General features: G+C 43.5%; 1 protein-coding gene across 1 annotated transcript in view; it reads right to left on the reverse strand.

Moving 5' to 3' along the window:
* Positions 1-14,391, reverse strand: part of LOC130386083 (follistatin-related protein 4-like) — a 198,109-nt gene that overhangs the window by 125,557 nt on the left and 58,161 nt on the right. Inside the window, exon 5 of the mRNA XM_056594865.1 lies at positions 5,397-5,639. Coding sequence (XP_056450840.1) covers positions 5,397-5,639 — 243 coding nt within the window. The remainder of the gene's footprint in view (positions 1-5,396; positions 5,640-14,391) is intronic.

A 14,391-nucleotide genomic window follows, 5' to 3' on the forward strand; every position in this document is an offset into this window, starting at 1 on the left:
TTGGATGGACAGATTTGTGTGTGTCTGGATCCATACATTTTCACCCAGGGTCTGCACATTTAAAAAAAATTGATGGATTGCCAAATGATGGAAAAGGTAAATGTATTTATTGAAAAGTATGATCAGACCATTGGAAGAGCCTTCTGTCTGATGGAAACCAGTGCTGCCAAGGCAGCAATCTAACTAGGAGATAAAGATCATGGAGCTGAAAAATCAGCGACCCCCTGTTGGGCTCCACACAGACCAACAGCAAACTGTTGCCTGTTTATCATGCTCAAATGTAGTGCTTTGCATGCTGAGGAGAAGGTAGAAGCAGATTTTATGCAATTTATCTTTCACGTTTCATCATATTAGCGTTTTCTAATCAAAGCCAGGGTCAAAATTGTGCTGACCGCATTTTGATGGATAAACTTTAGTTATTAATTAGACTTCACTTGCAAAGAGTGCACAGTATATAACCATCCGCCTGCTACAATGGCTTCTGATGAGGTTCTTTGCTGGTAACCTGTTGGCACTAAAAAAAAATAATGCAGTCTGCTAACTCCCCCCTGCCTTCAGTGGGAAATGAAAACATCTTCCACCAAAGACATACTCAAGGATGTGTGTTCCACTCGATTGAGTATAGAAATAGTTTCTAAATGATGTAAATGATTCAAATTGCCCCATCCACTTCTCCCTTATTTACTGACATCAACACTGGCTCATGTGTGTTTTATATACCATTGTTTGCACTCTCCAGATTAGCTGTAAGGTCCGCCCGCTCCAGTGTTTATGCTAAGAGGCTGGTTGACAGAGGAGAACAATAAGCCTTGTATCCAGCCTTTATTTCTTCACACAATTACCTCTGGTTCCCGTCACAAACAGGAAGATCCAAGGCCGACAGCTAAGGATGCTTTAATGCGATCATGTCGAGCGCAGACACACGACTCCCTCCGGCTGAATTCCAGTCAGTGCTTGGGTGCTTATTCGAGTGGTTAAATCCCCCCCCCCACTGCCCTCGGAAAACACATAAGCAAACACATTCACAGGCGGCACGCGCTCAACGTGAAGGGATGAGATAGCCCTGTGGGTTTGGTGTGAGAAGTATGACTCCTTTTGCACCGATAAAGAAACAGGCTGGGCTAATGGTTGACAACTGGATCTGGGAGTGACCACTTCAGGGAATAAAGGAATCTCTGTACTTCACATGTCGACAATGGCAAGTCTGAGTAGTACCTGATGATCACTTTTTAAATAAAACCAATAATCGCCGTAGACACATTTCTTCAAGATGGCTGCAGACCTAATTGGTTCAGCCCCTGCATATCTCTTCAACCTCCCCCTGATCTCTAATGAGATTCCCTTCACAATTGTGTTCTGCCACTATTTTGAAGGGATGAGAGCACCTACCTTAGCAGAGCCCATAGAGGGTCCACTTCAGTCTCAGTTGTCAAGCAAAGGTGGTTTTAAAACCTCATAGGACTGACATAATGTTATTCTGAGATATTAGGAAGAAGCCTGAGAAAGGTTTTGTCCCCCTTTAAGGAAATAAGTAAGAGGTTGTAGTTGTAGTTACATCTGGTTCCTTGCCTTATTTAAAAGCCTTCGGGGTTTAGTATCAGTCCATCCAGTTCTCATTTTCTTTTTAGGTCAGAGGAATTTCGAGATCTGGATATTTCTTATGTTGGTATCGTATGAGAACGTATCAACTCAATGTCTACACTACATATTGCATAGTGTGTTTTTATAGGTTCTCCATCATCATAAAACTGTATCTCAGGCATTTTTTATCTAAAGAAGGCTCTCTCTTGGTGAAAAGGTTGTTTATTTTTTAATGCATTCTGGGTGAACTCCCTTCACACATCTGCCCACTTAAGGCTAACTCATACCATTCACATCCGCGTATACCCAGTGCTATACAAAACATCTTTGAAGGAATATAAAAGCACTCTTCTGCTTCTCCTCGACTTTTAATGGCGGTTGGCAAACAAAGTTATGGTGCATTGCCGCCACCAACTGGAATGGAATGAGTGTGGATTGGGAAATGCTTGGAACGTGGGTACGGTCCACGTGGATCCTCAACGGTAGTGTGAAAGGAATCACGGGGTCGTCCTGGCGACCAGTACACGTCCACAGCGGCCCGCGGAGGCGGAACGTGGGGAGCATGTCCGAGCCTTGATAGCACAACACTGGACTGTTGTCGCACCGACCGATCACGACCAATCAGGCAGGGGAGATATTTAAAAATAAACAATCACATGACTACTGTATTGTTTACATTTCATCACTGGAATGCAATAAACCTAATTGATTCTGAAATTGTTTTTAAATTGAGTAGTGTGTTGAAGAGAAGAGAGGTAGCAATTATTTACTTCAGAGGCGGTTGCAAATTAATGTTGGAGATATCGAAAAGTAATGACTTGGAACAAATGTGCATGCCCTCCTGAATGATTTAAGGTTACCGCTATCAAGTCTGTATTGTCATATATATTATTTTTTGTTGATTTGTTGTTATAAATGATTATATTTAGTGCTCTTTATATCTAGGGATTCAAATGTGCTATTTTTTTGTGAATTTAGATTAAAGTAAGGTTGATCATGTAAATATCAATGTACATGGAGGATGCAGGGATGCCATATGGTGGCGTCACATGGTTCGGTACAGTTGATACATTGACTTATAAATGCACATTGTGCTGCCTTTTCTCCATTTAAAACGTATTATTCTGACAGTACAGCTACCAGGATAGCTGTACTTAGAAGCATCTTCTTGGAAGCATATTGTTGCCTGAAGGCTGCGGGGAGCAGTGGTTGCTTGTAGTCAGCCGCTAAAATGTGTTTCCTTTTCATGCCTGTTGTCTGATCCACCTGTTCACTTGAGGTGCGTTTGGTTACCACGGGCGACCGACTCCATTGTAATCCAACGGAGAAAGCGGCCATGGCAATTTCAAGTGTGGCCCACTCCCACCAGACGCGATGTGTCGGGATTGGCTGCGCCTCCCAATCAATATGCACTTGGTGCAATCTTGCGTGGGGCAAAGGATTGTGGGAAGGCTCTGGTGTGGGCTTGCTCTCCGTTAAAGGGGCAGGACAAAAAACGGAACTTCCGTTTATCTCATGCAAATGAACGCGTGGTGCGGTGGGCGTTCAGCCGTGTGATTGGACCTGGCGGACCATTCGGACTCTTGTTGAATTTCATTTCCTGCTTTTAAACGCCCCTAACGTCGACGCTTTAAAACCCACAAGCAGAAGTTGAGTGAGTGGGGTGGTGAATCCACACGCTGCCCATCATGAGGCATGGCGTCTGATGGAGGGCCCTGGGGGGGGGGGGGGGGGGTGGTCAATCTGCCATGAGGCCCCTGATCTCATGGCAGATTGCTGCGGAGGCTGTCGCTTTCGGAGTGGACGTCGTTCCCAAGCAGCCAGGATGTGGCGAACCTCAGCTGATTATGTGTGTTTTAAACTCGCCATGCTCCAGAGCACGACGCCCGACTTAGCAACACTCACGCGTCCGACTGCATAACAAGTGAAACGCCCTCGACTGCACCTCAGAATCCGTGAGCGTCACTTAACTTTATGTGTATATGTCCCCCCTTGTTAACTCTGGTATATACGCCGTTGGTTAATGTCCATACATATTATTTGTATCATTTATTTGAATTAGTTTTACCCTACAATAACTGAGTAATGTCTTATTTTGTAAGCAGTGCATACCGGTCTGTTGAGAGTGGGCCCAGTTCCGTACCACTCAAAATGAATATATGACTGTTTAACCCCTCATATTTCTGGATATCTATATCTCATGATCCCAAGTCCACTGGTGGTGTATTCCAACCACCGCGAATGCTCCGGGTACGGATCAACAGGCCTCTCAGAACAGAGGAGCGTGGGCCACGTTCGGCTCTTCTTAGGAACACGTAGGCAGACACTGTCTCTGGTTCAAGTGGAAGAAACACCTGCTCAACATTATGTGGATGTTTATATTGAGGATTTATACAGTATACACAATTATTATCCGTGTATAACAGGTACACGCACGCACGCAAAAGCACACAGTCAATCTGCTGGTGTCAGAATACAGAATATTATTGTGATAAAGTTAGGCCTTCTGTTTTATCCTCTCAACTTTTTCAACTAATTAATAAATGTGATGATTGGCAGGATGAGAAATGAATGGGTGTTAATTTATGAAAATGTATTATGAAACGCGTTTGGCTCTATTTTCAAATTGATTCGTTATTCATCAATTTGTTAACAGAAATTAGATAAGATCCTTTGCCTATACTTCAGCATGAACCGTCGTTATGAATAATAATAATAACACCAAAGCTACCTTTCTGATTAATATTTATTGAAAGTTGGTGTACAGATTCCAACAGGCACATTTAGTTTGCCAGCGGAAAGGACTGACTTGGTGCTTTTCCTGGCAGGTGATAATTACTACGTGAGTTTCAACTGACTTGTGAACACAAACAGTGCATGCATGTGAATATTGTGTGTTCAGCCTTTTGCTGGTGTCAGCGCCTAACTTCTGGTGCCAAGAAAAGTGCCATAACTGATGTTCAACCTCAGCATTATTCCATCTCCGGTATGAATCTGACTTTCTTGGTGAAACAATGACTGATTTGGAGCCGTTGGTGATTATACTAGTAGGGACCAAAGGAGGTCAGTTAACCTTGGAGGGACATCTTGTGTGCTTGAATATTTGTGGTATTCAGATGATGTGACTCCCTGTTACTGCTGTATTTACTTCAGTTAGAGAAGAAATACCATTCTTTTTTTACATTTTAAGCCTATCAAATAATCTGATGGTACATCTTAATGCATGGCATATAAAAAATAGTTACATTATTCATACATGACATGTATTTTATTTGATATTTTCTTTCAATGGTATGCAGAAATTTCAAGATGTATTATTATATCAAGAAAAATTGTGAGTAGAATTCAGTGGATTTAGGTCAAAGAGACGACAACATATATGTTGGTTTTGTTGTGTTTGTGAGTGCAGGTTTGAAAGAGAGCTATGGAGAGAGAGACACAGACAGACGAACAAAAATGTGGTTAATCCTGTAAATCATTATAGCTTTCATGGTAGAGATAAAAAAGTTGCCCTGAAATTGGAGTTCCCTGTCAAAGGTATTGAAAGTTTAGCGAAGGCCCTATACTATAGCATCAATGCAGCACTATAGCTCCTAGCTTAACGTAGCTTCTACAACTAATGGGCCCTCAGAAGTAAAGCTTTCTGTAATGCTGTGTGTGTGTGTGTGTGTGTGTGTGTGTGTGTGTGTGTGTGTGTGTGTGTGTGTGTGTGTGTGTGTGTGTGTGTGTGTGTGTGTGTGTGTGTGTGTGTGTGCGCACATCGACGCAGGCAGACCGCATTATGCAATGACAAAGACCCCAAAAGGGGCACGTACCTTTGAAGAAGCAGTCCTTGCTGTGAACCACGTAGATGCGTCTCTTCTCCAGACAGGCGGTGCGGTACACCTCGCAGTGGTTCTCGTAGAAGCGGCCGTCGGAGCCGCACACCGGCACGAAGGAGGGCCGGCACTTCTCCTGGCACACACACTCGGCGCGGCCTGTCTCCGCCAGCACCAGGCACTGCCGGCCGCGGCCGCAGTAGGTCCTCCGGCAGAGACCCCCGTCCGGGTCCGAGAGAGCTGTGGGGTTCAGAAAAGGGGGAGACCGAGGGTCAGCTGGACGGCCAGGGGTTTATTGTGTTCGGCGACAAGCCTCGGTTATGCAGTGTATTAAGTCGGGGTTGGGCTGCCTTGAATATTCCGTCCATGATGCCCTAATACAGTTTAAAAAAACAAAACCGTTTTTTGGGATGTATTTGATTGTTTATATGTAGTTGTTTCTGTTTAGTTTTTTAGCCTAAGCAGCTGAGATTCCCTGATCCTATGGGGACAAAGTGCCATGATCAGGGGCAAGGCAGAGCACATTCAATAGCTGGCAGTGGTCCAACACCGGTGGAAACCTGGGTAGCCGGCAAGCCTGCGATGTCCCAGCCAATGATCTCCATACGCACCGTGGCGCGCAAGCGCTCGACGCTCAAACAGCCATCAAAGTCTCTCGTCAACCTCAGTGCTAGCCAGAGACACACTGGGCACCACAGAAAAGAACAATTAGCACGCAACTAGAAGTGGTGTTACAGCAACAGAAGGGAATACTCTGCTTCCTGCAGCCCTTGTTACAAGTCGGTGTTAATTAGGAGAAGATCTTCACGTGAAAAAATGAGCCCAACAGCTAGTCAGGTGTTCTAATTATCACGTTGCAATAGAACTGAACACCCACGGTTTACACCCACTCACACGTGCAAAGACACACGCACACACACACACACACATGCACGCACACCAATGAAAATTCCAATCAATAGGGATTGAAGCGGGAAAGGTCACACCTTCCTCCTAATAAGGTGTATGACTGTGTCTTGATGAACTTGATAAACATGTGTATGCAGCCACAACACTGTGTTAAAGGCAAGACACAAGGCGATAGAACAAGGTCACAAGTGAATCACATTTGAAGTGGAAACAATGAGGTGGCAAACTTCGAGCGAACTGATGTTTGAAGTTGTAGCTCCGAAAAAAATATAGGGTGCTTAAAATGTTCCCTTAAAAGTTATCAAGATATACAAGTTATACATTCTGATGGTTAGGCAACCTTTCAATGCAAGTGTTTGCTGGTGCTTTCGATCTTCACACATATCAGTAATAAACTTTTCTACAATTAACGCAGAAATGTCTTTAATTCTGGAGATGATCGTTTCTTTGTTTGGTAATCCCTCAAAGAAACCTCTGAACTGCCAAGGTTAGGCTCCTGTATATTTTCTCCATCAGAGAATGGCTCCCGCGTTTAGCAATGCGCTGCGCAAACCTTATAACTGCCTTCTGTAACTTTATTTTTTGACAGCACATAGGGTTCTTAACCCACTACCCACGCTTAGCTTCTCATACTTGGCCACTCTCTTTTTGATTGATCAAACTCGATCCTCCTCATCTTTGAAATTACTTCTGTGTCTTGTTTCAAAATGGTGTCCAATTGAAGTTCAACAAACAACCTTTTCACAGCAATCTAACTTACGCACACAGGTCGTTCCTTTCGTGAAATGAATCCAAATTTGTTTGTCAAGGCGGCTGAAACAGGCGACAATTAGACAACAGACTTTTTTTTAGCTACTGCCGTTGTCAACTTGGATTTAATAAAACGTAGCTAGCTAGCTAGCCTAATGTTATCAGCTCCCACACGTCTGCTGGTAAATGGAAGGGCTGACGGTGGTAGACTGTAAATGGTGAGTGTGTTCTGTCTGTGACAAAATTGTGTATAGAGACTTGTCAATTATTTCAGTATTATTCCAAACCAAATTATTAGTTTGTTAACCATTAAACATTATCCAGAATTGTAGTTACTCAATTATAATGAGTGTACGCATGCCCTTACGTGCAAGTTGTGGAATGCCATATGATGCCGAAGGCTTTAATCAATGATGATCATGAACAGGCAGAGGAGAGAGGGAAAACTACTGGTCTGGTTTCGCTCATTTGGGAACATAATTCCACAAACTTTAATTCATCGTTATCAGTATAATTAACAGTTTTTTGTGTATAAATGGCCAAAGTTATCATAAAAAGGCATTGATTTTGATCGTAGGAAGATCCTGAGAAAAGGTTGTTCCTTTTGTGTGTAATAAGGCCAAAGCCAGGGGGTTCATCAGAAGAAGAAATAATCCTGCGTCTAGACATTTATAATCAAACTGCCGAAAAGGGAAATTGAATTTGTGTCGTATAATCGCATCTCAAACTGCCAGTTTATTTAATTATACAGTAATGCTCTGTTGTCGAGTACAAAAGTCCTTTGATTACATAAACAAGATTCATGTACGCATGAGGTGTAATGGCTTTCAAAGGCAGAATGTGCATGTGTGTGTGTGTGTGTGTGTGTGTGTGTGTGCATACACGCACACACACACAATCAAACAAGCACCGTATTATTCACCTTGTAAAAAAGGTACTCTAAACCTGGTCACAGATAAAAACAACCAAACACCCAAATACAATGGGGTGGGGCGTGGCTAACCCTCCTGGGGCGGGGCTGACCCTCTTAGGGGAGGGGCTAACCTTCCTGGGGGTGGGTGTAGCAGGGCTAACCCTCCTGGGGCGGGGCTAACCCTCCTAGGGGAGGGGCTAACCCTCCTGGGGGCGGGGGGAGTAGGGCTAACCCTCCTAGGGGAGGGGCTAACCCTCCTGGGGGCGGGGGGAGTGGGGCTAACCCTCCTTGGGGCGGGGCTAACCCTCCTAGGGTGGTGCTAACCCTCCTGGGGGAGAGGCTAACCCTCCTGGGGTGTAGCAGGGCTAACCCTCCTGGGGGCGGGGGGAGAGGCTCACCCTCCTGGGGGAGAGGCTAACCCACCTGGGGTGTAGCAGGGCTAACCCTCCTGGGGGCGGGGGGAGCAGGGCAAACCCTCCTGGAGTTTGGCAGGGCGTAGCAGGGCGACGCCACTCCTTCACATCCAGCTCCACTAATTGTTCTGCATGTCTTCCAAAGTATCTGTGGGAAATGCAAAGCGCGGCGGCTCCCCTGTGACCTTGTTGTTGGTGTGAAGGTCGAGGCGATTAGCAGATCGTTTGTGTTCTCCCAGAGCGGGAGATTAAACGCTTAGGAGCAGCGTCCGGCAGCACTGCTCCCACCGGGGCCTGTTGTTCTGCTCCTCAGCCTGGCCCCTGTTACCTCCTCTCACTCTCTCTCTCTCTCTCTCTCTCTCTCTCTCTCTCTCTCTCTCTCTCTCTCTCTCTCTCTCTCTCTCTCCCCCTCTCTCTTTCTCTCTCTTTCTCTCTCTCTGCCTCTCTCTCTCTCCTGCTCCTCTGGCCCCTGTTACCTCCTCTCACTCTCTCTCTCTCTCTCTCTCTCTCTCTCTCTCTCTCTCTCTCTCTCTCTCTCTCTCACTCCCTCTCTCTCTGCCTCTCTCTCTCTCTCTCGCTCTACCTCTAAATCTCTCTATCTCTCTCTCTCTTGCATTGATCTCACAAAACGGGACAGAATAAGGCAGCACGAACAATATGAAAAACAAGTCAAAAAGGACTATAAACGCTATTATTCAGTACATGCTAGTTGACATTTTGGCTGCGACCTGTTATGCATCCTTCATCCTGGGACTAAGCCCCACTCTCTCTCCCCTCACTGTGTTGGCTGCTGCCTTTTGCTGTGCCGTTACACAGGAGACTCAAAGTGCTTCTTGATAATCCTCTCTTCTCTAAGCTGTGGAAGAATGCTTTCTAAACAGCTCCTTACAAGTTCACGTGCACTGCAGCAGTGAGACAACGGACGGCCGGGCAGCCAGCGGGCACCCGGTCTCTTACAAACTGCATCCCTTCCGCCACCTCCTCTCCGCCTCTCCCACAGCGTTCTCTCTCTCTCCCTCTCTGTTATCCGGCCCTTTTCTTTTCTTTCGCTTTTCATTGTAGTTTGCATTCATCTCCAACTTTTCTTTGTCTGAATTTCTCTGCTTGTGTATGGTCCTCTCGGTTACTGTGGGAAGGGGTTATGGGATTGCTTGGGAGTTGGTTTGATTGTTTACGAAATGCTATTTGAAATAAGAATTCAAATAGCATTTCAAACATCAAAACTACACCCTTTCTTGATTTTGCAACGTTTGTTCAGCACAAAAAACAGATTTGGTTTTAATTCAATCAGAACAATTAAACACAATTCTTTCAAGTTTTTGTTTTTGTTTTGTATTCCTTGGGGATTTATACCCCTTACAGGGTTGGTTCTTTGTTATAAGGAAGCCAACCGACCGGCATTGTTATCCCATGGATTAATGAACATACATGAACGCTTGCACATCCCCCATAAACACTCTCTCAACACAGAAGCCAGTGTACCCTGAGGGTTAGACACTCACCAGCATTTGGTTACCAAAATATGCCACAGAATATTCATTCCTCGAGCTATCTGAGCCTGGATTAATCCCTTAAGCATTTAAGGCAATCAAAACAGAATAACTTGTTGGAACTTTGATACTCTGTGTTCCAAGAGCTTAACCCGAAGGGCACACGAGGCCCCAGCCAAAACAGAACCTCAGAATGGCAGCCACTGAGACACATGTGTGTGTGTGTGTGTGTGTATGTGTGTGTGTGTGTGTGTGTGTGTGTGTGTGTGTGTGTGTTTGTGTGTGTGTGTGTGTGTGTGTGTGTGTGTGTGTGTGTGTGTGTGTGTGTGTGTGTGTGTGTGTGTGTGTGTGTGTGTGTGAGCACATGTACGTTGTTGGGTGAGCATTTGTGTTCGTGTGTGTGTGTGTGTGCACATGTGTGAGCACGTGTGTGTGTGTGTGTGTGCGTTTGTGCGTATGCACGTGTGTGTGTGTGTGTGTTTTTGTGTGTGTTTTTGTGTGTGTGTGTGTGTGTGTGTGTGTGTGTGTGTGTGTGTGTGTGTGTGTGTGTGTGTGTGTGTGTGTGTGTGTGTGTGTGAGGACGTGTGTGTATGTGTCTACACAGTGCCTGTGACACTGCCATCAAAATTAAGCTCCTGTGTCCATCATCATTAGCGTAGAGATCCTTAGAGACCATGGCAGTCCAGATACTAAAACAACAAGTATAAAAGTATTGGTGTAAAACGACAAATAGGCACTGTGCTATCCTTTAAAGGTCAGTAGACTAACCATACTTTTCTATCTTCACTTCTGTAGAAACAAGCCCAGAGAGGAAGTCTGTGCCCCCGCTTCCTCACTCAGGCAGCCACACATGAATTCCCTGTGGCACTTTAATAATTTCAACACAACGTTCACAACAAATTATCATAAATAAAAAATGACCGTCTGAACATTGGTCTGAAATCAACTTGGGCTGTTCTTGGTAGAGCAATACATAAACCAGATTCTGACTGATTTACACCAATCCAAACAATTAACACAAATTTAACATTGCCTCATAACTATTTGCCACTTCTAGAAATGGTGAGGGTAACTGTCTGTCCTGATCTCCTGAAATTCCCATTCATCAAATGAAATATTTAGTAGGACAAGGAAAAGGGAGTAATGAAACATAATCTTTTCAGAGTTGAAGGATGAAATCCAAACTGAAGTGGATTAGTTGATCTGTGAGGTGAGGATGCAGTTGGCTTGGTGTGACTCCTGATTGACCAGCCAGCTGATGCCCCTAGCAACTCTTTAAGACCACCACTGGGTAATCACGTACAATTCACCAGTCAGCCATGAAGTTACAGCCCTGACAGCCTGACATATCAAGAATATAATCAGTGAGAATGATCTTGAAGAAACTTTATGAAAACTAAAACTGCTGACATTCATCTGAAGAGAAGCCCTGATCATCAACAAGCCTTAAAAGGAGATGATTTGCTGTTGTGTTCTCAGACTGATAAGGTTTGGATTTTGAAATAATCTCTGCTAATTTAAAAGGTTTTGCTTCTTCCATCTTTGTTGAAATGGAATGTATGTAGGAATGTAGGACTAGGTCTATCTACGGCTATAATAATAAAGAAAACAATTATAACCTTATAATATAAGGTTATAATTTGATTTATTTGATAACAACTCTGTACTGTATACGTTTTCAACAAAAATTAAGAATGTCAATGAGATGAGCGTTTTTTTGTACCAATGTGTGTATGGGTGTATATGTGTGCGAGTATATGGGCCCTATTTTAACGGTCTGAAATGCAATTGAGAAGCGCCAAGCTCAAGTAGCATTGTGGGCGGTTCTATGGTGATGTCGCTATTTTACCGGTGCAAAAATGACTCTTGCGCCCGGCGCAAATCCAAAAGGGTTGGTCTGAAGTAGCCTAATTACCCATAGGTGTGGTTTGGGCAAACGTGCAACAAACCAATGAGAGTGCCAGCTCCCATCCCCTTTAAGAGCAATGAGCGCATTTAAATCTGACGAGTTGATATTTTGACAGCTCGTCTGCAGTCTCCGATGAGATGGATGCACATGCATTTCAAACTTCAAATGGCTCAGTTTATGGCCAAATAATATGGCCTAATTCACACATGGAATAAGGTTTTCTTCCACAACTTCAGAAATGTTGAGTCCTCAAATAAATTTCGGCAAAGAAAACTTATCACACATATGATATGCGGTAACTGTGGTTCTATTTAATGATTGTCGAGTGTTGGGCACCGCACGTGCGGACACACGTCATGATATACGCAATACATTATAAACACCATTTCTTATCAGTATTGTATCCATTATCGTTTTCGACTTGTGTTCCTAATGTGCATGTGTCCCCCCGTTAATATACATTGCCATTGACTGTATTATGCGTTACGTGTTTAGTTTTCGTGGGTTTAAACAGATGGACGCACACACGCTAACCCGCATTTATTAATTATTTTACAATTACACACACGTGCGCCCGCATTCATTCATTCTTTTTAACACTCACTCGCGGTAAAACAATGCTTTCTCATGATCAAATACTCATCAATCCTAAAAGTTATGGGCATGTACACGATGTCTGTGTCAAGAAAATATGTGTTTGCTGTACGGTGTTTGCAGATGCATTGATTTAAAAGTACAACTTATTACCAATGTATCAGCTGTTCTTTCTCAAATAATTTACCAAGAATGTGTGGCTAGGTAGATGAGAGAGGCAAAGTGTATGCACGTGGTGCACAAGCAACATTATGCATGCGCCCTTAAAATAGCATCTGAACAACGCGCCAGTTGCAAACTAGCAACGACACATGCGCCAGTGAGAAAGTAAATTGCACCGGATGCAAGATAGGGCCCTATGTGTGTGTGTGTGTGTGTGTCTATTTGTGTATGTGCATGCTTGCTTGTTTGCTATTGGAAGCATAACGTGTAATAATGTCTGCTTTTGTGATTTCATTTTAAATTAAAGCAGAGGAATTGAGGACAGCATGAATCAGGAGGCTGTTGAAGAACAACAAACAGACCCCGCCCCTCTCCCTAACTCACACACACAAAAACACGTGCCTGCATGCAAGCACAGAAACACATACACACTCGCACGCACAAACACGGCAATGCAAACACACAAGCACAATATAGCTTAATTTATGTTAAGCTATTACTCAATACATTCTCCTACAACAGCAAATGAGCTCTTTAGAATGCTGATTATAGCCCAATATATATATATATATATATATATATATATATTAGGGGTGTAACGGTACACAAAAATCTCGGTTCGGTACGTACCTCGGTTTTGAGGTCACGGTTCGGTTCATTTTCGGTACAGTAAAAAATCAAAATGCTAAATATAAATGTGCTTCATAACATGTGCTTCATGTTGTTCATAACACACTTTTGTGCTTTTTACAATAGGAACATTAGACAATACAAAGCTAGAATTCTGCTCAAAAATATAAAGATTCTGAAATGTAGAAATACAAATAAATAACATTGGCTCAGACTGTTTTTAAAAAAAAAAAAATCTTTTCTCAATCTAATGTGCAACAATGAACAATTGCAACACTAAACAGTTTCCAGTTGTTGCTCAGATTAACTTTTACTCCCCCCCCCCCCCCCCCCCCCCCAAATCTTTAGCCCTGATGACTTTCACTCAATCTTTATGTTTTTTGCCAGAAAAATCTCCTTATCCACATTATCTGCAGGATAATAATACCCAAAATTTGAGTGTATTGTACATACGATGTACCCTACATGTTACTCCCGTATACCACAATGCAATGCGGTCGTGTTTTTCCGGAGGAGAAGAAGAAGCTGAATAACTTTCGTTCAGAAATGTCAACAATTTATTTGGGATTTAACACAGATGTGGGCGCATCTGTCTGCGTGAATGTTAAATAGAATATTTAACATTAAAAATTATTTAAAAAAAAACTTGAACAAGGAAATGTAACATTCAACATCAATACAACCTCCAGCTTTCCTCGTGAGTGCCCGGTTTGTTTACAAGATGTGGGCGCATCTGTCTGCGTCACACAAATACCCAGCGCATTTACTGACGCAAATGATGTTTAGAAATGTTCAGCGTAGTGTCCGAATTCTCGTTTGTTCGTTCCCGAAATAGTGCACTATGTCATGAACACTATATATGGAATTGTGATTGAGTGAGTTAATAGGGAACGATTTCGAACACAGCTACGGTGTGCGCAACTGTCCATGTGCGGCCGCAGCATGTTCCACACATGCGGTCCTCTACTTAATATGTCCGTATGGAAACTCGTTCGGTACGCCTCCGCACCGAACCGAGCACCCCGTACCGAAACGGTTCAATACAAATACATGTACCGTTACACCCCTAATATATATATATATATATATATATATATATATATATTTAGATGGCTTATCAAAGTTAAAAAGGTTTTAGCAGGTTCTCCACCTCTCTCCCTCTCTCCCTCCCTCCCTCTCCGTTCCTCCCTCCCTCCCTCCCTCCTAGCCTGTTGGATTATGG

The sequence above is a fragment of the Gadus chalcogrammus genome, chromosome 7, assembly GCF_026213295.1.
Source record: "Gadus chalcogrammus isolate NIFS_2021 chromosome 7, NIFS_Gcha_1.0, whole genome shotgun sequence".
Classification (NCBI taxonomy): Eukaryota; Metazoa; Chordata; class Actinopteri; order Gadiformes; family Gadidae; genus Gadus; species Gadus chalcogrammus.